Consider the following 22916-nt stretch of genomic DNA (forward strand, 5'->3'; position numbering starts at 1 on the left):
TGCTTAGTGTGTTTTAAGCTCTATCTTATTGTTTGATTTAAGCTTATGTGATGAAGTTTAGAGCCACAAGTTTTGTGTGTAGTGTATGTGTGCAGGGAAAACCTTGACTCAGAGATCACCCACTGATCTTTAACTTATTAAATGCTGTAACTGATGCTCTTGCTGATTGTCCTGACAGCAACTAACAGGCCATCTGTTAGTGTAAGGCAGATAAGCAAGAAACTGTGGTACTGAGGATATAACCAGATCTAGCTTGGAGGCAGAGTGAAGAATTTTGGTACAAATCATAGCACTGAGGAATGAACCACGTTTGTAGAAGGAGGCATGCTTCCAAGAGCCCTAAAATGCTTCATTTTTCATTTTGTCTCATTGGAAAAACTGAGACACCAAAGTGCTAAATGCGCTACTGGACCAGGTTGGAATTTTACAGTGTTGAGTGCAGGGCTAAACCAACCCCAAATCCAGCAGATCCTAAGCCTCCTGAAACCAGATCTATGTACCTCACTGAAAAACTGGTGCAATCTTTATTCCTCTCTCACTTTCCCAGATAAGTGCAATGAAAGTGGTGGGCTGTTGATATAAATATATGCCATGCTATAAGAATATGCATATGTTGAAAACCTTATTCCTGAACCTTTGATGAAAACAACAGTAGGATTACTGAAGGATCTTTCAGAGTTCTTAGTACTAATAAAAGTTTTCCTGAATGAGTGTCAAAAATTATCTTTTCTTAAAGAAGTTAACAGAGCAATGAAAGGAAACCTTGCCCATTTCCTTCATTAACAGGAATAGTCTTTGTTTCACATGTTTTGAATGAGAGGTCAGTTTTCAAACAGCAGACCAAAGTTTCTGGGGCACACTGGTCAAAGCTCAAACATAAAAGTTTAGTATTGTTGAAAATTGGTGGTGTGATTATATTGTTTATAGTGCTTATATTGTGCTTATTTATATTGTTATGAATTGATTTGGACCTGTGTAATACATTGATGTTGTACCTTGAAATCCCTGTAAATCTGAGATAACAAACCTAACTACCAAATGATGGTTACTGGAACTCTATGAAAGCAAAAGATAATTTATTTATGACTTGTGCTGTAATAAGAGCTTTGAAAATTAAGAAGCATACAGACAAACACTGGGCCACTTTTACAAATGCCTTTGTCCTCATTCATTTTGTTTAACACTTCAAAATTTCGCTTAGATGAGATATTATGTCTTGCTTTTACATCTGTTGGTTTACTTAATCTTGTCTTGGTGGGCTCTTCTGGCTAATCAGGAAATGCATCACAATCTGTTTATTTGTGCAGATGAAATAATTTTATGTCTGCTAATTTCAGGAGAGGCTATTTCAATTCTGAATTGTCTCCAAAAGCCTTAAGTAGCTTACTGAGAAACAGAACCAATGTTTATACCTATTTTGTACTGGTCGTAATTTTAGATCAGAAGAACATAAAATAATATTCCTGAGCTGGAGATATAATGTGCCTTTTTTCAGCAGACAGAACATCTGAATTTAAAACACCAGAGGAGATCATCTTCCATCTCAGCCCTCTTTGGATGTCAGCACAGGTCTATTAAAAAAAGACATTAAAAATCCTTGAAAGGACAAAGGTCAGATCTGAACAGGCTAATTTATATACAAAATAGAAAATGGTATTAGACAAATCAAGACCTGATTGATAGAAGTCACAGCACATGTTTTCATTGGAACTTCATCTTTGTGAAAGAATCTGAAATATTACTGAAAGAACATTTTTAGTTACACCTTTAAACAGCAATTTGATAATGTCATGCAGCTGTGTTAACATTATTGCCGGAACCTTATGCAGTTTTTTGCTGACCTCACATTTCTTAATAAGTGCCCTCTGATCCTCACAAATCAGACAAAATGTTGAAAGAAATATTTGCAATGACCCATTTTCTGCAAAGAATGTATTGTCCATATTGTCCTCCCTATGAGCCATTGTTTTGGAAAAACTTTGTCTGCCAGAAGCTGATGAGGGATGTCTCCAAAACTTTCATAAGGTGTAAATTGTATATGATGACACACATTCAATGCCCTTCCATTTCTGCAGGGAAGGGTTAAACAAAGTAGGATAACCCCTAATTTTGGGCAGGTTTGCTTTGTAACTGTTTGGTGGCAGTAACATTGTCCTGACTTGAAAGGTGGGATCCTCCACCTGTGGAAATGCAATTTTGGGATGGAAAGGGATGTGAGCTACAGGCTGTGATGTGATGGTGGGGGCCAGGCAGGTAGGTGAATGTGTAAAGCAGCTGTCTGTGTTTCTTTGCTGCAAATAAGATTCGTTTTTAGATAGGTTCACTTTGTGCTGGGAGCCAGAGCATCTCCCTAGAATTTAGAGAAGTCATTTCAGCCGAGTTCAGGAAGACTCAATAATTGTGCCCTTAGGTTCTGAAGAGCAAGAAATGTTTTGAAATAATTATTCCCAGCGGAAGCTGTAATGAGGTTAGGTTAGACACGATGAATAATTCTAATTCCTTACTGTGTAATGACACAATTTAAAATAGCATTTCAGACATGAGCCTCCCAGGTAACTGGGTTAGATCAGTAATCTCCTGCTCTGATAGAAACTCTTCTAATCATTCCTCAGTGTTGTCTCTTTTTGTGATTGACTGAACATAGGCTTTATGGCTTTCAGTGCAGCAATATGACTATCTTATTTATTCACCATATTGCAACCATATTAATTAAGCAATAAAATACTCCAGATTACTTGTTGGGATTATTTACATACCATGTGTTTTAAAGGGGGAGGAGGAGGAGGAATTAGTGACTCCATCTTGAGAGGTGACTAAACACTAGAGGAAACAATTCCAGGCATTTTATAGCCTTGAATATGGAGCCTACATTTTCTCCCTGTGACTGTACATACAGACAAGATGCTTATTTGAGGGCAAGGTAGAATACAGTTTTCAATATAAATATTTTGATTGTGGGAGAAAAACAACATCCTTGAAAGTGATTCAGGGGATGAAGATCCTTTTGAGCAGCTGTACGCAAGGTTACACAGAATAACTATGGCACCCCACCATATTATCACTCTGGTGGCTGAATTTTTTTTTTTTACCAATGAAGTCTCCTTCCTCCAAATAGTCTCTGAAGGGAAATCAATAAAATAATATTCTCTTGCAAGAGAAAAGATGTGTATAAACTTTACAACAGAGAAAATAAGTTTGTCCATAGCAGTGAGGAAGTCTATGCTCTTAACTACCGTAATATACATGTAGGGCTCCCAGCAGGACTGACTCTTCCTCATACAAACTGCTTTTATGTCTTCTGTCCTCTCAAGCATCTTTCTGCTGCTGATGGTCGTGGACACTGAGCCCAGGCCATGAGAGACTTTAGGTTCCACCTTCCTCTCTCAGCTGTATTACTCAGGCATCAGTTCCTCACTGCTCTGCAGGGACTGGTTGATACATCGGATTAGGAAGCCTAAGACTATGAAGAATAGCTCAAGTGGTAATGGTTCATCCTTCTCCAAAGGAAAACAATTGGGAAGTAGTGAAGGCACCTGGAGCACAGATGCAGTTGTCTCAGTAAATTACACAGGCATGAGGGCCTGACCTGTGCTTGTTAGCTGCTTGGGAGATCTGCAGTGTCCCTTAAATGTGAATCCAGTTTCTACACAAGCAGAGTTTATTTCTTTCCTTCTGGAAGAGATTGTGGAACCATCTCTGCTAAACTTGAAGAGAGTGCAAGGGTTGTACAGTGAGCCCTTTTTATGTGGAGAAAGAAAATGTCTTTCATATTGCCTCTGTTACCCCAAGTATTCAGGCAAGTACCTGTTGGTGAACTTCCACCTCTCTTTCCTGCTCTTAATTTCTGTTTGTCAAGTTTGCTTGTACAGACAAAATTCATCTTTGTCCTGCACACCACAGCTCTGTAATAGCAGGAAGGCCTGGCCAGCCACTTAAATCAGTGATGTGACCTCTGTTGTGCTCCCTTGGAGGCAACCCTGTGCCCTCCCCGGGCTCTGTATTTTGCTGCCCAAGGTCGCACATCGGTTATATGGCAGCGTGGAGAGTGGCACATCTTCTGCTTGGGAAGATGTGTTCCTTGGGGGCTCCCCAGAGGGCTCATCATAGATTTATGTCTGTTTGTCCTCACTGTACTAATCACCTTGTGGTTAGTGCAGATGCCTGGCTTAGTCTCCTTAGCAGGGTCAAAGAGGGGAAATTTCAGATCTCCTTATTCCTCTGTTTGCCTTGGTTTTCTCACCTTCAGAGGGGAGATAACAGCAACACTGAGACAGCCAAATATTTGCTTGTATGAGTACGTATCTTAATTAGCAGAGTCCTTTGAAAAACTAACGGTGGCAAGTGCTCCAACAGCAAAGAGGAACCCTTCATGCTATAAAAAGCTTGGACTTTTTTCCTCTAGACTTTAGACACCTCTTAGGATGGAGATACTAATTTCTTCTCCTCCCCCTTTAACACACATAGTATGTAAATAATCCTAACAACAATCTGTCTGGAGCATTTTATTGCTTAATTAATATGGTTTCAATATTCTGAATAAATAAGATCACATTCAGATTGTGAGTATAGTAAAGTTAAGGGGATATGATCCAAGAAGGAGTTTCAAATCCCTTTGCATCTGTTCCTCTATTTTCTTTGATTAATTTTATGTTCTAAATTAAATTATTCTTATGAATTTGTTTCCTCTGATGTTCTGCCCTCCTCCCCTCATTTTTTTCATCATCTGTCTGCTCAACACCTTTCCTGCTCTCTAGAACAGGGAAATAAAAGCCACTTGACAGCCCAGCTGGCTGAGCAGGTCTGTGCTGTTCCTCTCCATCCCTTGTGGGGCTGCTGAATGTGATGGGTTTGGAAAGCTCTGGATTTATTAGTCTCTGTTTTCAAATGAATGCAGGCTTTCCAACTGGCATTCATTGTTACTTTGATCCAGGTTTTAATTGAAAACTTGGGAATTCCAAATCAATTGAACTGTAGTAGATTTACTTTTTAGTAAAAGATCCTTTTCTTCCCCTCTTACCTGCCCTTAAATAAAACTCAAAAAAAAAGCCAAACAACTCCCAGGGCCTTGCTTATTTCTGTTTAGCGAAGGAGAAAAAATTGTTAAGGTTTCATCTTTTTCGTATGGTTCTTACAAGGATTTTTTTAAGTTTTGGCTACAGAAATGCTGATGTGACTATAGTTTCCAAGTTATCAAAGGAGGTCAAAAACAGCCTGAAAAAAGTCACAAGACTGGGGAAACAGGAAAAACCTCATAGGCATAAGAGATGCTTATTTGGTAATTAAACTTTCATTTTCATTTTGTTAAATTATAAACTGCCAATGCAGGGAGTCTCCTCAGGCTAGAAGGACCTGGCACATTTTGGGCATTCCCTCAAGGGAAAAATAACTTGGTTACAGGTATAGATGCTAAGGAAATACTTGTTCTCTTTGGCTTAAAGAAGAGTCTTTGCTCAAAGGTTCTTCCTTGCAGACCTGACCTTGCACACCACAACCTGCTAATTTCCCTTGCTGCTGCCTCCAAAATACTGCAGCTCCTGCTGGGGTGCAGCTGCCTCCCCATCCCTCCCTGATACCCCTCTTGCTGAGAGCAGCCAGCAGTGCTGCATGAGTTACTGATGTCTGACTCTGTGGTTCCTATTTTTCCTAAAGTGAGCAACTTCCTATTCCCAACTGATTTATCACCACCACCACCACATTTGATGGGATCAAAAGCTGTCATAAATACCCTCTCCTTTTTCTTAATGATGTATTTTTATGGTGTGTGATTGTTAGTGGAACTGGAGTTTATCTCTGGTTAACAGTTTATCTCTGGTAAAAAATTGTCTGAAACCAACCTGAGAGGTTAGAAAGCCCTTGGAGAGGTACAAACCCACATGGCCAGACTAAATCACCATTGAGAAATGGATTATGGTTAGAAATCAAATGTTTTTTCCAGGAGTGTTGTCAGGTCATGACCATTTACCTGCTGTCCTATCTCATTGTGCACAGTGGAAGACGAAGACCGGTGTTTCCTGGTATTCCTTTGAGTAAATCTTTGCACCAATTTATTTATGGTTATTTTTTCACTCTTGTGTTGCAGACTCCTGACTGCACTCAACTGCTCGTGGAGCAATCTGAATGGTGTGTGACTTTTCCTCCTGCCCTCACAGGGAATGCAAAGAAAGGATGCAGGAGGCTTCCCACATGTTAGTCAGCTCCCACATGTTGAGGGACATGTGCTGTGCGTGTTGCTTCATGGTGCTGTTTCTTTGAGTCTGACTCCTGAAACCTTTTCCCATTTGAGGCATGTTAGCCATAGTCTCTCCACTTCTAATTTGTAAAAAATTTTTGCTTGCTTTTACTACTTACACTTGTCTCTTCTCTGACAGTAAAAGAAACAGGAAGTTAATGCAAAGTAAATCACACCTGATTTATGCTGGTATAAACAGCGTGTATCTCTTCACGTGCAGGTAAACGGAATTATAAAGACGTTTGTGAATAAAATTTTGAGAAATGAGAGAGTTCTCTAGTAACTCATTTACACTGACAGGAGATGAATAGAGGTAATTTAGTCTCATAAAAGTAAAATTGGCTCATGTCTTACATGGGGATGGGAAAAAGATTATTGTTTAGCAGCTGGAAAGCTGAGTGGAGCTGAGAATTGGCAGCTGTGCTGAGGGGGTTTGACTGCCTGGCTCTGTAACCTCGGGTGAGTCATTCAGTGTGCATGGTGTACATGCTGCCTCCTGTAAATACAGATCTAATTCTTGGCTAGTTTGTAGAGGGATTTGCTCTCCCTAAGTGAGGCACCAGAAAATAGGACTCTGGTGTGGTGCTACTCAATTTCTATGTTTGAATAAGAGCATTTCCTCCTCTCCTTCTCCTGTGGCTGATATATTTGTTCCAAGTGTATTTCAGTCTTCACATCTTTCCTGGGGACAGAGTGGAAAGTAATCTTGAAAGAAAAGCAAATATCCTTTGGTTTTAAAGTTATATAGTAATAAGATGAAAAGATTAGGGCCTGTGGGAGTAGGTGTTATGAGATTCAGATGAAGTACTTCATCTTCTACCTTGTTGGACAAATAAGCTGGACTGAAGGCACAAATGAAATGTGCTTGGGAACTTCCTTCCAGGACTGTTACTAGTGAAAATGTTGTGAAAATCCCCGAGTCAAAAGAGGGTCAGGGCTCTGCTCTGTGGTGTGGGCTGAACAGCAGCTCCCTCTCAGGGTTTAGAGATTGCCTGAAATGAGAGACTTGGGCAAGAATGAGGTAGATGTAAAAAGAAATTTAAAAAATTCATGAAAAGAGGTAAAGATGTTGCATTGCTAAGTCTGGAGAACCTTGAAACCTTATTCTACCACTGTGGAGAAGGACAGCAGTGGTGGTGTGTGTTTTATTTTTGAAGGTGGAACAAGAGAGGAGTTCTGGATTGGCTGTGAGATGGCCTCTGGCTTTCAAAGGTTCAAGTAGGTACTTTATAAAAATCTATGGGACGAGCAAAAATGCATTGGTTCTGCAGTGTGGGTAATGTTTGTTTATTGGTGTCAATGGATTTAATCCCACAAAATGTCCATTTTTGCCTAACCTGGTCATTTTAGGCATTTTTAGGCTCTGAGAAAGCTAAGCAAGGAGGCTGGCTCATTCCTACTGGTGCTTTGTTTCCTAAGAAGTGTTTGCATCAGTCTTTTTGAAGCTGGGCTATTATACTAGGAAATGGAGTTGCTAAACCTTGCATTATCAGTAATTAATATAATGATTATGTTTCTCTTTTCATTTTTGTGGGCTTTCTGGTTCCTCTGAGTGGTGATGATGCGCAGGCTGCCCTTTCTTAATGAATTTTTTACACATTATGGCTGGTAACTGGAGACAGAAAGATACTTTGTGTCTCTTTATAACATTCCCCTAAATTACTCTGAAGATGCTGCTGCCTCAGTACTACCACACATGATACTTCTGGGCTTTAAATCAGCTCATCATGCTGCTGATCTGCGAGTACTGTTGTTTACAACAATTTGGGGCTCTTGGCTAAACACTGCAAACAGCTTCAGCCTAGGACTTGCTGAAGTCCCCAGTGATCACTTGAGCCCGAGTGCTAATCCTTATGCTTTGCAGCCTGGGTTGGGATTTGCCACCAGGATTTAAAGAAAAGCGAATTCAAACATAGGAAGCTGTACAAATGCTTGAGGCCTGGGTAGGCAGGGGAGAGCTGTGTGAGTTCAGGGAAATCTCTGTCTCTCCTAACCTTTAAAGGTCTGTGTGCATCTCTGGGTGATTTACTTGAAGAATACCCCTAGCTTCCCACCTCCGAGTGAAAGGACAAATCCAGTGAGGGGTGCAAGTGAATGTGAAGTGTAGAAGCTAAAGACAGAGAGTTAATAACCCAAGAAAGGAAAGCTATGCACAAATAATTGCAACTTCTCGGTAGGCAGGGGAGAGCTGTATGAGTTCAGGGAAATCTCTCTCTCCTAACCTTTAAAGGTCTGTGTGCATCTCTGGGTGATTTACTTGAAGAATACCCCTAGCTTCCCACCTCCGAGTGAAAGGACAAATCCAGTGAGGGGTGCAAGTGAATGTGAAGTGTAGAAGCTAAAGACAGAGAGTTAATAACCCAAGAAAGGAAAGCTATGCACAAATAATTGCAACTTTTCCTGGTGTCGTGGTTTAACCCCAGGCAGCCGCTCCCTCATTCCCCCACCAGCAGGATCAGGGAGAGAACTGGAAGAGTGAAAGCCGGAAAACTCATGGGTTGAGATAAAGACAGGGAAAGCAAAAGCTACACACACAAGCCAAGCAAAGCGAAACAAGGAATTAATTCACTGCTTCCCCTGCGCAGGCAGGTGTTCAGCCATCCAGCAGCCTCCTGTGCCATGGGGAAGCATAGAGATGCAAAGATACACCATGATGAGGGAGGGGAATTTTGGAGTTATGAGAGGACAGAAGATCATCTTGCAGTGCAGGGTAATATTTGGGGAATGTTTTATAATTTTTTTTTTTTTTTTAATTTCTGGTTGTAGTAAATGTTTTCAATGAGTGATTTCAACGTGTGATTTTTCAAAGTCAGTGTCCCTGCAGATGCAGAACGGGCACACTACAGCTTCCCTCGATAGCATGTCTGCTCTGTGAGCTCCAGTCCTTGAAAGGAAGTGCCATTTTTCAATTCTTGGCCTGTCTGAAGATGATGCTTTTGAAGTGCCCAGCTTGTGACTGACACCCATTATCTCTGATTCCTTCTCCTCCTCCATTCTGAAGTACATCACTGTTCTCATGGATTGTCTTGCCTGATGTAGTAGTTCCTAAGTTATGTCATTGTCTCATTGCCATCTTCCTTTCAACCCAATGCTTTCAGTGACCCATTTTACCTTACTCTTTGCCTTTTCACTGCTGATCTCCCTACACCCTTTTCATGTTTGAATAATTGCCCAGTGACTTAGATTTACTTTACCTCCTATTGTAAAACTTTTCAGGAAGAGAATGTGTCTCTACAACTTGCTTTACCTTTATGGCACTACAGAGTAGAAATGCTTGTTATCAATAATGCATACCAAAATGGCCTCTTATTTGACAAGTGTACTTCTATTTTAATATATAATATTTATGTCATGCTTGTAAGTAGTTGTCAGCATATTTCATAAAATTAATGGAGTCCCACAAAATGGGAACTTGCTACTGTGTCTGGCTGTAAAATTTTTGCTGGGAAATGGAAAGAGGCTGCAGGATTTTGTATGCAAAATATGAAAGCCGAAGATTTGGCTTTGTGTGTATTTGGCAGCCAGTGTTGGAAGCAGAGTGATGTATGTGATATATTAAAACACTTTAGAATGATAGAGAAAAGAAAGCTTCAAATTTTGTTGAAGCTATTCAAGTTAAGACACGCACACTTTCATTAAAGAAGCCAAGCAACAGCTGAATTGAAGCCACTGATTTGTTTTCACTGGGAAAAAACAGCTCTGAGTGATAAGAAGATGGAGAGTTTGCTTAGTGAGAATAAATTCATACATGATGTTTATTGTCTAAACCATATTTGAGAAACAGATAATCTGTAGGATACTAAAAAATAAAAGAAAGAAAAGAGAAACATAGCATAGCATGTCTGCTGCCTTTCCCTCAAGCATTCCTTAAGCTCTATCCACTCCACAAATCTCCATGTAAAATTCTATGGAACTGTTTTCTCTGAGTGAAAAATTGACTTTGCTTAAATGAACAATTTTGCCACTGACTTAAATGGAGCTGGTTCTCTTGCTGTACAAGCTATTTTTAGAAAGAAAAATGTTCATTGATGCAAGAAATTTCTCCCTGTTAGCCTATTTTTGGTGACACCACGGATATAAAGATGGAAGATTGCCCAAGCAGGTTTCAGCCGTGACCAACCAATTAATGCTCTATTGGAAAATGTTAATATACTTTGGTGTGACACTGTTTCCTCCTCTTTTTTTTTGCTTTGGAGCAGAAAGAAGTGAGAATTAGATTCTGAGAACTATCTTACTGTCTATCAAACCCTATGGCAGAAGTGGATAGTGTAAGGTTTGCTTAGATCTGTAAATATATCTTCGTATAAAGCACAAATAGAGTCTGCATGTTCTCTCACTTTTTTTAGTGAGAAATGTTCAGGTTTGGGATTAAAGTGAGATGTGGACAATAGTGTTTTTTCTGGACAAGATTGTTACAGTACATTAAAACCACACTGCCAATTGGCTTTTTTTCTTTAATTTTTTTTTTTTAAATAGCTTTTATTAACTTGAGGTGCTCAAGACTAATAATAGCTCTGAGTTGCTTTGATTGATGATGTGAAAGCAACACACAACTGGAATGAAGAAATAAAATATTAATGATGAGAGGGGTCCTGTAAAATGTCAGCACGAGAATGCTAAAAGGCAAACAACCTTCCACAACTTGGCCACAAAATGTGCACAGAGTTTGGAGAGCACGTGAAAGTTTAAGAGGGGCTTCCAGTGGGAGGGTTTATTATGGTGAGTTTACAGGGTGAGTGAGAGCTGGTGCAGACAGAGGAGCAGGTACCTGGGACATGAGGGTCAAAGTGCTGGCTTTGGAATAATGCTGCATGCTAACAGCCTGCTGGGCTGTGCATGTATGAATGCATAAACCCAGGAGAGAGCAAAACCCTGTGGTTTTCCTCTTGTTGCAGTATTCAGAGTGCAGCTCTTGAATCTCAGTGACCATTTCCTGGGTTTGGCAGTTTGCTTTTCAATGTGTAATCTCTCCTCCTGCATTTGAGATCAGCTAGGGCAGACTAATCCCAAGATTAAGGCGGATCAGATGAAGGGCTGTTTCCATAGCAGATGCTGCCATGTGAGCACTGAGTTCCTCTTGTGATTGAGCAAGGCCATAGGGCAATGCAAATGGGGCAAATCCTGTTTGTCTTGACTAATTGTCAACTCAGTCCTAGTTCCCTTCTCCCCTGCAGAAAACAAACTACACCAAGCATCCAATTAAGGAGAGTGAATTGGTTGACATTCTAACCCAGGCTTGCATTTACATCTCTTCTGAATCAGTCTGCAGGAAGGTTTTCCTTAGTTCATGTTTGCCTTGTTGAGTAGCAGTTTGTCTATTCCTGGGGCCAGCTGCAGGAGGGCACTGTCTGCTCACTGCCCCAAGGACTTCACTGTGTAGCTGAAACTGCTGCAAAAAATCTCAGAGCTGCCCTCAAAAGCGATTTAAGCAGGTCTAATGAGTAAGTCTTTTGACAGAAATTGATACTACTGAGACTGTTCTGTAAAACCACAGCAGTTTATTTCAGTATCATCCTGGGAGGAGGCTTTCTACTAAACAGAGAAAACAAGGTTATCCAGGAGGTGTAGCTGTTATTTCAATATTTAGATTGGAAATCTTAACGTCCTTCTGAAACAAAATACAGTTACAGTTCCTATGACAACTGTTTCCCTCTCCTCTGGAGCATGGGCTAACGACAGGATTTCATTACACGGTCATGTAACACTGGGCACTGTGACAGCCTTGTCATCTCCACTGCGCTGTTTGCTCCTAAATGGCATTTAGCTTTGCCCACTTGTGTTGTGCAGAGCATGAATTGTAGTGACTGACCTTCACTGTGCTTATTGCCTGCCACCTCCCACTTCCCAGCTTCCCTCTTTTCATTAGCAGGCTCATTTTCTACCAAAATACATTTGGTATGCTGAATTTTGTTGACAAAAAATTCCTAGAAACTTATTTCAGTGGTAGAAATTCTATACGCTGATGTTAATTAAGAACAGCATGTTAACAAGTACACAGAGTGCTGACAAAAATTTGTGAGTACAGCAGCTAAACCAGAATATGCAGCAGATTCCTGTAATTAGTTCTGCAACACACGTAAGAAAAACTGTAACCAGTTGAACAGATATATTAAAAGACTTTATTCACAATAGAGAAATTTTTACAAATATAAGTTCTTAAAAATTAAGCATCTTGATCTATTATGTATTCCATAATTTCAGTTTATATAAAGATGAAAAGACTAAGTGGAATATGTACAAATCAAAACCAATTTAAATACATGATAGAAATGGATATGTATGAAGTTACCATAGAAACAGTGAGCTATTGGGCATTGCAAAAATCTGTGTATAACCAACACATATGCAATATTTATCTCACAAACAATCAAAAAAATATTTTTTGCCCTGTGAAACAATGTTGGTGCCATTTAAAGGGATCTACCTCTGGGGACTCAACATATGTGGATTCAAATGCATTATTATTCTACAAAGGAATGGAAGAAGTGTGGGCAGTGTGTATCTTTATGCAAAGATAATGTGTCCATGTCACTGGCTTCTCCCCCCCTGCCACCCCCCCTCCCCCCCAATGAGCAATTTCTTCTGCTCCTATAATGACTGGGAACACAAAGTCAACATCACTAGCCACTTCCATGAAGTTAGTCAAGTGAATGGGAATTAAAATGCATGTTGTCTTGTTATCTTACTGATCTAACAAGCAGTGGTAAATATGGACTGTTTAAAAATGATTGCTTTAACTTTGGTGTTTTGGGCTTATTTAAAAAAAAAATTGATATATTCTCAGTTTATGAAAAGTTTTTTTCTTACAGCTGGCAGATCTACATGTTGTACAATCTTCTCGTCTACTTACATTACTTTACAAAAAGTACAGTATAGTGCAGTTTGTACATACAACCTGAATACCAATACCACATCAAATTTGTGCTCTTTCAGATCATCCTAACTCCCACGCTAAGAAAAATTCATATGAAATGTCTGTTTTACAAGGAAACAACCATGATGCTTATATCTAAGTACATAAGACCCAATGCACATAGAGCTGTGTGACTGGAGCCTGCTTTTGAAACCGGAGACCTGCCTGGTTCTCTGCTCCTCCCTTCAGCTCGCTAAGTACCAGCAAGATCTCCACAGACAGCTGGGGGATGCAAACCTTGGTTAAGAAAACCACGTAGAAAGTGGCTTAGAAAACACACTTCTCAAAGACTGTTTCTGTCTGAGCTTTTCTAGTTATTTAACTGAGATGAGGTCTAAAGCAGCACATACATGTGGGGGACAGTAGCAGCAGGTGACCCAGTAAGGATAACTAAGAAAAAAAAAAATTTTTCATGTTAAAAAGAGATGAAATATTTTGGTTTTATTCCACAGCTATGGTGGTTCAGGGGATGGAAAAAAAATCTCCCTTATAAATACTATTTATAAAGAAATTCAATGAAGTATAATCCTCCAATGCTATAAATTCTGGAGAATCAAAAGCAGCAGAATTTCTGATTTTCAACGAGGAGAGAGTCAAGACCTCATCCTTCCTTGGTTGGGTTCAGAAACCTGCTGGGCCATGAGGGAATACGTACTTTAAAAAAGAAAATAATAATTAAAAAAACAGTGGAGCAAAAAGTTTTGAGCTGCTGTGCTGGCTCTGTGTAAGCAAGCTTTACCTGCACATCCATTTCTATCCATTCTCCCAGTGCTGGGTGGCCCAGGCTCACCAAGGTGCCCCAATAACTCCCTTCTCATGTAGAAATGCCCAGCTCTGCCAAGCCTGTGCTGGAGCATCAGTGGATCCTTGCCTTCTCCCCTACACCAGTGTCTTTGGCAGCCTGTGTCGGACGAGCCATCTCCTCTGTCAGCAGGCAGCGCTGTCTTTACAGACTGGAGGGCAAGCTCCATGGGTCAGCTTCCAGCTGCTATATATACAAGTGTAATTAGTTATTTTTGGCTTCTACCTAAGAAAATCTCCACTGCAGACCTCTATCAGCATAGAAAAAATGTACTCTAAAGCCGAAACAAATGTGTTCCCTCAGCTGTGAGCTATCTTACTAAATACCATTCAAGAACGTTCCTGTTCAGAACCAGATTTGTTCCACTGCAGTCCAGTCAATGAATAATGTTCTTTCTCAGAATGGGAAGCCAGGTGTTTCCTACCTGAAATGCGTGGAAGTCATCCCATCACTAAATGAAAACAGGTAGACTTAAAAGTCATGTAAACCACTTCAAACCAAGTAAAACAGGAATTGTGCCTCATTTCTTTTTCCCTTTGGTGATGCCACAGAGCAAAACATTTTTGGCAAAGCTGTTACCTTTCTTAATAAGTCTCTTAAGGAATATTTTTTAAGCACATTGCATTTCTGTTACTTATGACAAAACAGTGTTGTCAGAAAGTTTTAGTTCAATGCAGAATAACTTCCTCTCTGAATGACTTCTTTTGAGGAGGCAGGTTTACTTCAAGGCATCTGAACATCCATCTTTATTCATATAGAGACATTAAATTGCTTTGTAACAATTAACCATCAAGTCTGGTGTCAAGTCTGGACCTACCTAAATCTTTGCAAAAGTAACAGAAAAACAAATGAACTGTATCTGATATAATTCTGAACTTCCAGGAGAATGTTGTTGAGTGGATTCTTTTGCCAACCAACCAAATGAAAGCTACTGGACTGAATATATAAAGAAGGTTAATAGACCCTTTCTTAATATGAAATGATTATCTTATTTTACTCCATAGTAGTTTGACCAAAGACATAAGAATAACACCACCTAGAAAAGGGAGGAAACAATTTATTCCATTACAATATTCTAATCAAAACCTGAAAAACTAAGGTCTGCTAACTAATGTGCTAAATCCATAGAAACTAATTTAATCTAACTTCAACTTATACTGCAGTTTCAGTTGTGTTTGCATGAGATGAAAATATCCCTATGTCAACTTCATTGACAGTGAAATACATCAGATACTCCAGCAAGTAATGATAGACCCGCATAAGAAGAGGCTGTCACAGTCACAAGATTCGTCCTGGATGACACAAAACAAACTAACATAGAACATAAAAAAAAAAAAAAGAAAAAAAGAAAAAGCTCTTTATACTTAATTCAATATGGCTTTTTGCAACATGGCAAAATATTACAGCTTAAAGCATACATCTCCTCACAGAGGAGAGAAGAATTTTGCAGTCAAATTAAAAGCATAACAGGAAACAAGTAACATGCAGACCCTCTGCTTTTTTTGGCCAAAATGTCACTGCAGCCTAACAGAATGTGGGAAGATACCCTATTTCACTTCTAAGAAGGTATTAATCTGAATTAGAGGATTAAGGTTTTATCATAATTAATTGGGTACATTCATAAAAATTTACTGTTAAAGAAAACAGACTGCAAAACACTTGATTAAAAAATTTAACTTAGGAATTTAAAACCAAATCATGTGCCCGAGTCCTGGAAACGTAAGGAATGAAACAAAGTATAAATTAATCTTCATCTATTTCTGGTTTTCTTCTTTAGTCACATCATCTTTGTGAAGAACAGGGAGAGGATGAGCCTCTGTGTTGAAGACCCAGTGTTCAAATGGAAGAAGATCATCTTCAGAAAACAGCAAATACAGGTACCTGGCAAGAAAAAAAAAAAAAAAAAGCAGGAAATGAGACCCCATCAGGGAAGTGACTTTCAGGAAAACACACACTAATTCATATGTAATTTACTTGAGTACTAAACTTCCTGTTGAGATGGCACGACTGATTTTTTCTTGCACAGCAAAAAAAAAAAAAAAAAAAACCAAAACAACCCAGAACTGAAGAGACATAGACAAAAGTTTAATTTCATTAAAGATTTAGGAGATATTGATAGATAATGAAAGCTTTTGTTTTTTTCTCTTAACAGGCCCTGCAAGCTTTCAATGGAAGTTGTTTTTTCTTCTTTTTCTAAAGTTTTAAAATGAAAAATATGCAATAGAAGTCTGTTAAGTTCTATGTCTAGTCAATTTGTTTCATTAGTGCTTGCATATATAATTCGATCCTATCAAAGACAGGAGATGCAATGTCTCAGAAACTATCAAGTACCTTTATCAGAAGTAAAGATAATTTGCAGAAGTCAGGGAATTTCATTTATTGACCCAGATTGGAAAAAATAAGGCAATTTTTCTTCCTGTCACCTAAGAAGAGCTCTGCTACTTCACTCAGATTTTGTTACGTGACAGTGTCAAGAGTACTAATGATAAATACTTATCAGTAAAGATGATACACAGAACTACTTCACATTAATGGAAGTCAACTTTCTTAACTTACTTGAGTGTCTCTGAAAGGAAGAAACTTTGCTGCACATCGTCATGGCTTTCATGATTGTTATAAACATCTCTAATGCCAGAATAGCCGCCGTCTACTCTGCAGTGTTTTTCCAGTGCCTGAAGCAGGGAAGAGAACACCCAAATCACCCAAATTAACAAAATGAATACTATGTCAGTTTTTCTGTTTGGCAATAAAACTAGCAAAAAACAACTGCCACAATTCTTTTGATAAAGAGATGAAAACTTGGTAAATGTCTAGATTGAAAACTCTTTAAAAAAAAGACATAGGCATACCAGTCTAATTTCATAATCAGGAAGAGAAACAAAATAATAAATGAATAAAAAGTGAGCACAAACCAGCTTTCAGAAGGAATGATGTATGGGTATAAGGATTTAAAGACATATGGATTTTCACTTATATTATTTTTCCCCTTTTTTAATAGGAGTAACAATAGCCTTTCTCTCCCAGTCTCACAGCCTTTGGAAATTGTGTTACTTATACCTCTTCTGGTCATATTTTGCTACTTAAAATGATTGTGACATAATTGAACACCATACTAAAGATCATACTCCTGCAAATCCCTTCAAAAAAAAAGAAAGGCAACTCTCAATTTTCTGTGTAAGTTATATGGCTTCTCTTTGCAGTTATTTAATTTTTCAATGGGAAACCACTGATATTGGGCTCTGACTGAATTTCTCTTGTGCAGCAGTCATATTTTTCTTTGCTACCTCTCTGAAAAAAGCTTTGTCTATTACACTGGTGTAGACAGAAAGCCAGGACTTAACACAACATAATTTAGCTGTAACAATAAGAAAGTGTTTTTCTCTAGCTAGTTTCCAAACTCTTTATTCAGTTAAAAGGTGTAAAACAGATGACTGATTCCTATTTCACAATAAAAAGGAGTACATGGGCCACGTAAAAATACAATTTCGTTTCTGCCCACATGAATGTCCTATATTTATGAAGGAGAAAAAAGATCAGATGAAGAGTATATATAAAAGGGCAAAAAAGATGCTGGAAATTTAGAAGGTATATACAGTGAGACTATTCAATAAACTTTGTTGCTTTCCTTTATCTTAGGTGTTTGCAGGAGAAATCTGATACCTATATGCATATATATGAGCCATAACTTCTTTAAATATACTGCTATCCAATACCTTATTTAAATACTGGTTATCACTACTATATTTAAAATATTAATTAATAGGGGGTATTTTTCTTTATAATTTATGTATTTAACAAGACCACAAGTATTCTTACTTTATTAATTTTTCTTATTAGTTTTTACAACAACTCTCTGGTATCAGACAGTATAAGGAAGGAGTGAAGAGAATTTAAGATGATTATATTTAAAACAGCTCATTATTCAAAACCAAATTAACCCTAAATAACTTCTTGCAATGAAAATGACAGTAAGGATTGTGGATGGCTGCATTCACTCAGGACCACATTACTGTGAAACAAGGTGTTTTCTGTGGAGATGGTATTGGAACAACAACTTTCAGGCAGAAATACCTGGGGCTTTATCCCCACCAAGAGAGAGCCAGGAGATAACTGGTTCCTCCCTTTCTGAAGTTACTACAAATACCACTGAAGTGAGTACAGGATGTGTAGATTTTATTTTGGGAAAGATGCTGCATTTCAAAACACACAAGCTAAAAAGCAAGGCAGAGGATATATCTAAACCAGGCAGAGTAAGTATTTTCTGAAGACAGATGGGACTAAGAGTCACTAATAATTACTGAAGTATTCATCATCTTCCCCTGCTCTAAAGGCTCTTTAAGATCTGTGTTTTGCTGTGAGTAGCTATCCTAAACATCCTTGATTTTGCTGGAGTCCCTGTAGCTGTCTGCACACATTTGGCTTGCACATCAGGCTCTCCGTAGTTTTCACTGGAGAGTAAGCTGCCTATCGTATATTTAAAAGGGATTTTTCTCCAGAAGAGATCGTTTAAAATGTAACAGCCTATTTGTCTTTTCTTATGTGTTTTTAGGTTCTTTAATTTTCCTGGACACTTTTACTAAATGAAAATATACTTAAGTTTACAGAAGTAATTTCCTCTGGGCTGGTATTCCTTCCCTCTTGTCTACTTCAACCTGCAACGAATTCAGAATGCTGCATCTGTGTCTGGATTTTCAATGTCAAACAAAAGATGATGTTTTTCAAGGCACAGCAGAAGCAGAACTTGAAGGATAAGGCTACTATGCAAGGAAATATCTGCATTCTATACAGGGCAAGGTAAAATAAAAGCAAATTGAATTCACCATTTATATGCTCTAACTTACTTTGAGCATTCTTTGAGTTCAGAGGCATCATAAAGATAGCTGGAGGCACTGCTATGATGTAAACTAAGGGGTTAACTTTCCCCATGTTTGCCTCCTGGTGGTATCTGCTTGATGCAAATATGAAGCATCTCATCCCTCAAAGCTACTTTCCACCTAACTAAAGGAACAGGACATCCACCTGCAGGATTAATAGGATAAAAAGGCTCTAGGTTGTCAACCATCCTGGCAGTAATGGGCTTTTGTACCCTTTCCTGCAGTTTGAGAGAACAGTGATGTTCACAGTGATAGGGGTAGTGGTGGGCAGGAAGAAACAATCAAACACATTTTAAATAAGTAGTTCTCAGGAAATGAGGGCAGCTAGGATCAGTTATGATACAGTAATGAAAAACATCAAGCACAGTGAAAACTGGCTGACAGTCTCAAACTATCATAAAGGGAAAAACAAAGGAAGTGCTACAAATTTAAAATATGTGCCACATTTATAATGCAAAAAGGGAGGCTTTCATGAGCTAAGCTGATAAAACCTTTCTGACTCAGTAACAGTGGATATTGCTGGTGGTCATAACTGCATTTTCTCCAGCTGCTCAAGTGCATAAAAAATTATCTTGGACTCAAAGCAGCAAAGTAAATTCACAAAGAAAAAAAGGAGAGGCTATAGCATATTTTTAGTTTATAAAGTTAGAGAAAGACTTAAGAGACTTGTCAGAGAGTTTAGAAGTCACGACTCTAAAACTGCCTCCTTTTCTACTACAAGGGCACTGGGAAAAAACCTAACGAGTTCTTATTGCCAGAGTAATGAGTTAGAAGTGGACATGAAACACACAAAGAACAACTTTTTTTGGACAAAACACAAATGGTCTGATCATTCATTTCCTCTTTTTTAGTGTTTCAATCTCAGGTTCCCTTTTGTGCAACAGGTACTGGCAACTAAACCAATGACCCACAGTGGCTGGGGGTTTCCCCAAGGACAGAATGGGTCAGGTGCTCTTTGGGGCAGCAATAAGGAACAAGAGGGAACAGAATTTATGACATAGTTACGGTAAGCTAGCATGATATGTACTGTTAAAAAAAAATACTATATTAGGTAGAGCTGTATGGCTATAAACACCAAGAGAGAACAGGAAGAAAAAGATTACAAACCTACAACTGACTGCATAAGTTCTGGAAAGCTGTAAGATTTGTTTTTGTGAAACACCCAACTAACTGCGCATTAGGTGGAAGACGGGCCCCGGGCAGAATGGGACCAGCTGCATCTCCCACACCCATCTGGCTGTGCTAGAGCCAGCTTGAGAATAACCACCGGAATGTTAAACAAGGGACACGTGGGGAGTGAGGAGGACGTAAACAAGTGTACCAACTTGAAAGAAACACAAACAAACTGAACCAAATGGGTAAAGAATAATAATAAGGAAAACATTTCAATTGTTTATAACAATGTTATCAATGTGGGCAGTAACAACGAGTCAGGAAAATCATCTCCTGGAGAAGGAACAGTTGGCATTGCTGAAGCCTGATGGGATGACTTCCACAAACAGCTATTGTAAATATGCCAATTATAATCTGCCTGGGAAGATTCCAGTAGTAAAATGTGTGCCTGTGGGTGATGCTAGCAAAGAAGAAAGTAAGGGAACAGCCCTCTAAATTAGAGGTTTTAAAACCCAAACTGCTTTGGAATTAGCAATTCAGAATCATATTATTTCAGGGTCCCCCAGAGTCAGCACCTTAGGGAGGCAAATAAATGCCCTAAATAACTGCTCTCTACCTAGCTGAATACAGTGCTCAGTGCGGGCATGCAACAATCATGAATATTCAGGCAAGAAGTTAGAGAGTATAAGCACAGGTAATACTACTATTCTTTTTTGAAAAGCAGATTTTGCCTTAAATTTAATTCCTGGAGGATATCTAATTACCAGACTTGAAATAACCTTTTTTTCCACAATGCTCAATGGCATTTGCACATTTCTCATACGATTAATATCTACACAGTGAATACAGAACACAACCCACAGATCTTGGCTGCTGTGGAGGGAGTTGGGTTTATGGGGTCATAACCCAGTTACAGCCTCTCTAGTAGGGTCCCTTAGGGATAAGAAATTGTAGGGCACAAGTCTACATGTTCTACCCTCAGAGCAGATCAACCTTCTATAACTAGTGCTGCAAGCCCCTCCAAGAAGTTTGTAATCATACACTTCTAGAAGCAAAAGGTGTTGGGTAAACTGACAAACAGGATATTTTTGAAATCCTGGAAAGCAATACCTCTGCACAAGAGAGGTCACTGTGAGCAAAATACTGCACAGAGCTTTGATTGATTTTTTTTTTTTCATTTTTCTTAAGTACACAGAGCCAGAGAAATAATGTTTTTCAGCTTGCTGTATTTCCTATCAGATGTCAGCTAATTTAGCAAGGGCAACATCAGTGTGAGGAGGACAGAAGTGAACTCCAGAGAAGTGTAATAAGGACCCATACCTGGAGGATGAAACATGGATAAACTAAAGGCTGTCAACCTTATGAGTAAGCAGTTTTAACTGCTGAAATAAGGGAAGCAATGTATTTGGCAAGCCCATTCTTTGCAGCGCAGACTAGCTGCCCTTTTGCAAGGCTTGTGCTAGACAAACACAAATAGCTAGGTTCAGCATGACTGCTTGAAGCTTAAAGGCTAGTGGGGCAAAAAAAAATTCAAATCTAGAAGAGATTGCTGTCATTTAGGGAGTTTTGTCCATGTAACTTAGGTTTCTTGAAAGTAACATGGTTTTATGTTTGGTACTATCTAGTCCTTCATCCTGGCCTTTGTCACCTTAATTGAAATCACCTTCATAGTATTACTGAAAATACATTTAATAAAACTTATTTCCATATCCAAGACTCAAATTTGACACATGTATGCACTTTCTATTCACATGCAGCAACACTCAACATCTGGGTAAGTACATCCAAATGTGACCCCTCATCCTAGAAGTATTTAAGATGGAGAAATAACAAGGTACTTTGCTGTTATACAATATCAGCACTTTTTGTTTTGTCAAAATGTCATTTATTTGGCAAATGAATTCCTGGAAATCTGAATTGATATCCCTGATTTAAAATAAATATTCAGCTTCCAACTGCTGAACCATGTCCAGGTATCATTCAATAGCTCACTTAACAACATTACTAGGATTTAACAACAAAAAAGTCCAATAGAACATTACCTCAACAGCTTCCCATCCCCATTCCCTGTACTTTGGATCGTGAGTGAGGCGCCACATGTACATGTAGGTCTCTATGACTTCTGGTCGTAGGATGTAGTATTTTTCATTTTGTCTTGTAGCAATGGCCTCAACACCACCATCAAATCTGAAGGCTTCTGGTCCCAGTTTCATTCCTAGCCAATAAAAGAAACACAGATTAAAATAAAGGCATTAAAAAAGGTTTCAAATTATGTAACCAAATCAAACTCCCCGAATTACCAAATCAAGCTAGGCTTTTATGTGGCACAAAGCCAACTTACCCAGAATGACATAGTTTATGAAAGATACTGCAGCTCCTCCTGTTTTAAATATTTTATAAATAATTTGGAGTAGGAGAGAGCTGCTCTTCATCAATGCCTTAAATGGCAGTTACAGTTTGAACAGCGATGCTAACATTCACATTCTGGAAGACTTCATATAACTAGCAACAAGTGAAATTTTGCCTAAAAGACGAGGATATTTACTTTCCTATATCAAACTGGAAAATACACTCTGGGACCTGAAATGCTGCCAGGGTTATTTCTATAAGAAGATGATAAAATCCAAATAAATTTTCTGTACAGAAATCCACTTTCTTTGTGCAATTCTATTGTTTGCAGCATCATATCAACAGAACTGAGTGTAAAATATTCTTTTGTGCATAAAACATGAGTAATACCTACACTGATTCATCAATGAAGAGTCCCTCTCTTACTTGTATTCAGCTATACAGAAATTGGCATGGTGAAAGAAGCTTGTTAATTACTGTTATGTAACTGTCACGTCAATTACTACAATGAGGAGATATGCTTTAGGTGCACAGAAATTATTTAAAAAACAGAGCAGCCATTTTAAAAGTTATTCTTAAAGCAAGGCAGCATTTGCTCAGAAGGGATGAACACTTCTCACTGCGCTACAACTTTCA

General features: G+C 38.7%; 1 protein-coding gene across 1 annotated transcript in view; it reads right to left on the minus strand.

Annotated features, from left to right (window-relative positions):
- Positions 1–12338: 12338 nt before the first annotated feature.
- The window catches only part of MAN1A1 (mannosidase alpha class 1A member 1), a 141066-nt gene continuing 130488 nt past the window's right edge, over positions 12339–22916 (minus strand). Inside the window, exons 10-12 of the mRNA XM_041423972.1 lie at positions 21974–22146; positions 16501–16616; positions 12339–15825 (exon numbers count right to left, since the gene is read on the minus strand). Of these exons, the coding sequence (XP_041279906.1) occupies positions 15699–15825; positions 16501–16616; positions 21974–22146 (416 nt within the window). The 3' untranslated portion in view covers positions 12339–15698. The remainder of the gene's footprint in view (positions 15826–16500; positions 16617–21973; positions 22147–22916) is intronic.

The sequence above is a fragment of the Onychostruthus taczanowskii genome, unplaced genomic scaffold, assembly GCF_017590055.1.
Source record: "Onychostruthus taczanowskii isolate IOZ18803 unplaced genomic scaffold, ASM1759005v1 scaffold8, whole genome shotgun sequence".
Taxonomy (NCBI): Eukaryota; Metazoa; Chordata; class Aves; order Passeriformes; family Passeridae; genus Onychostruthus; species Onychostruthus taczanowskii.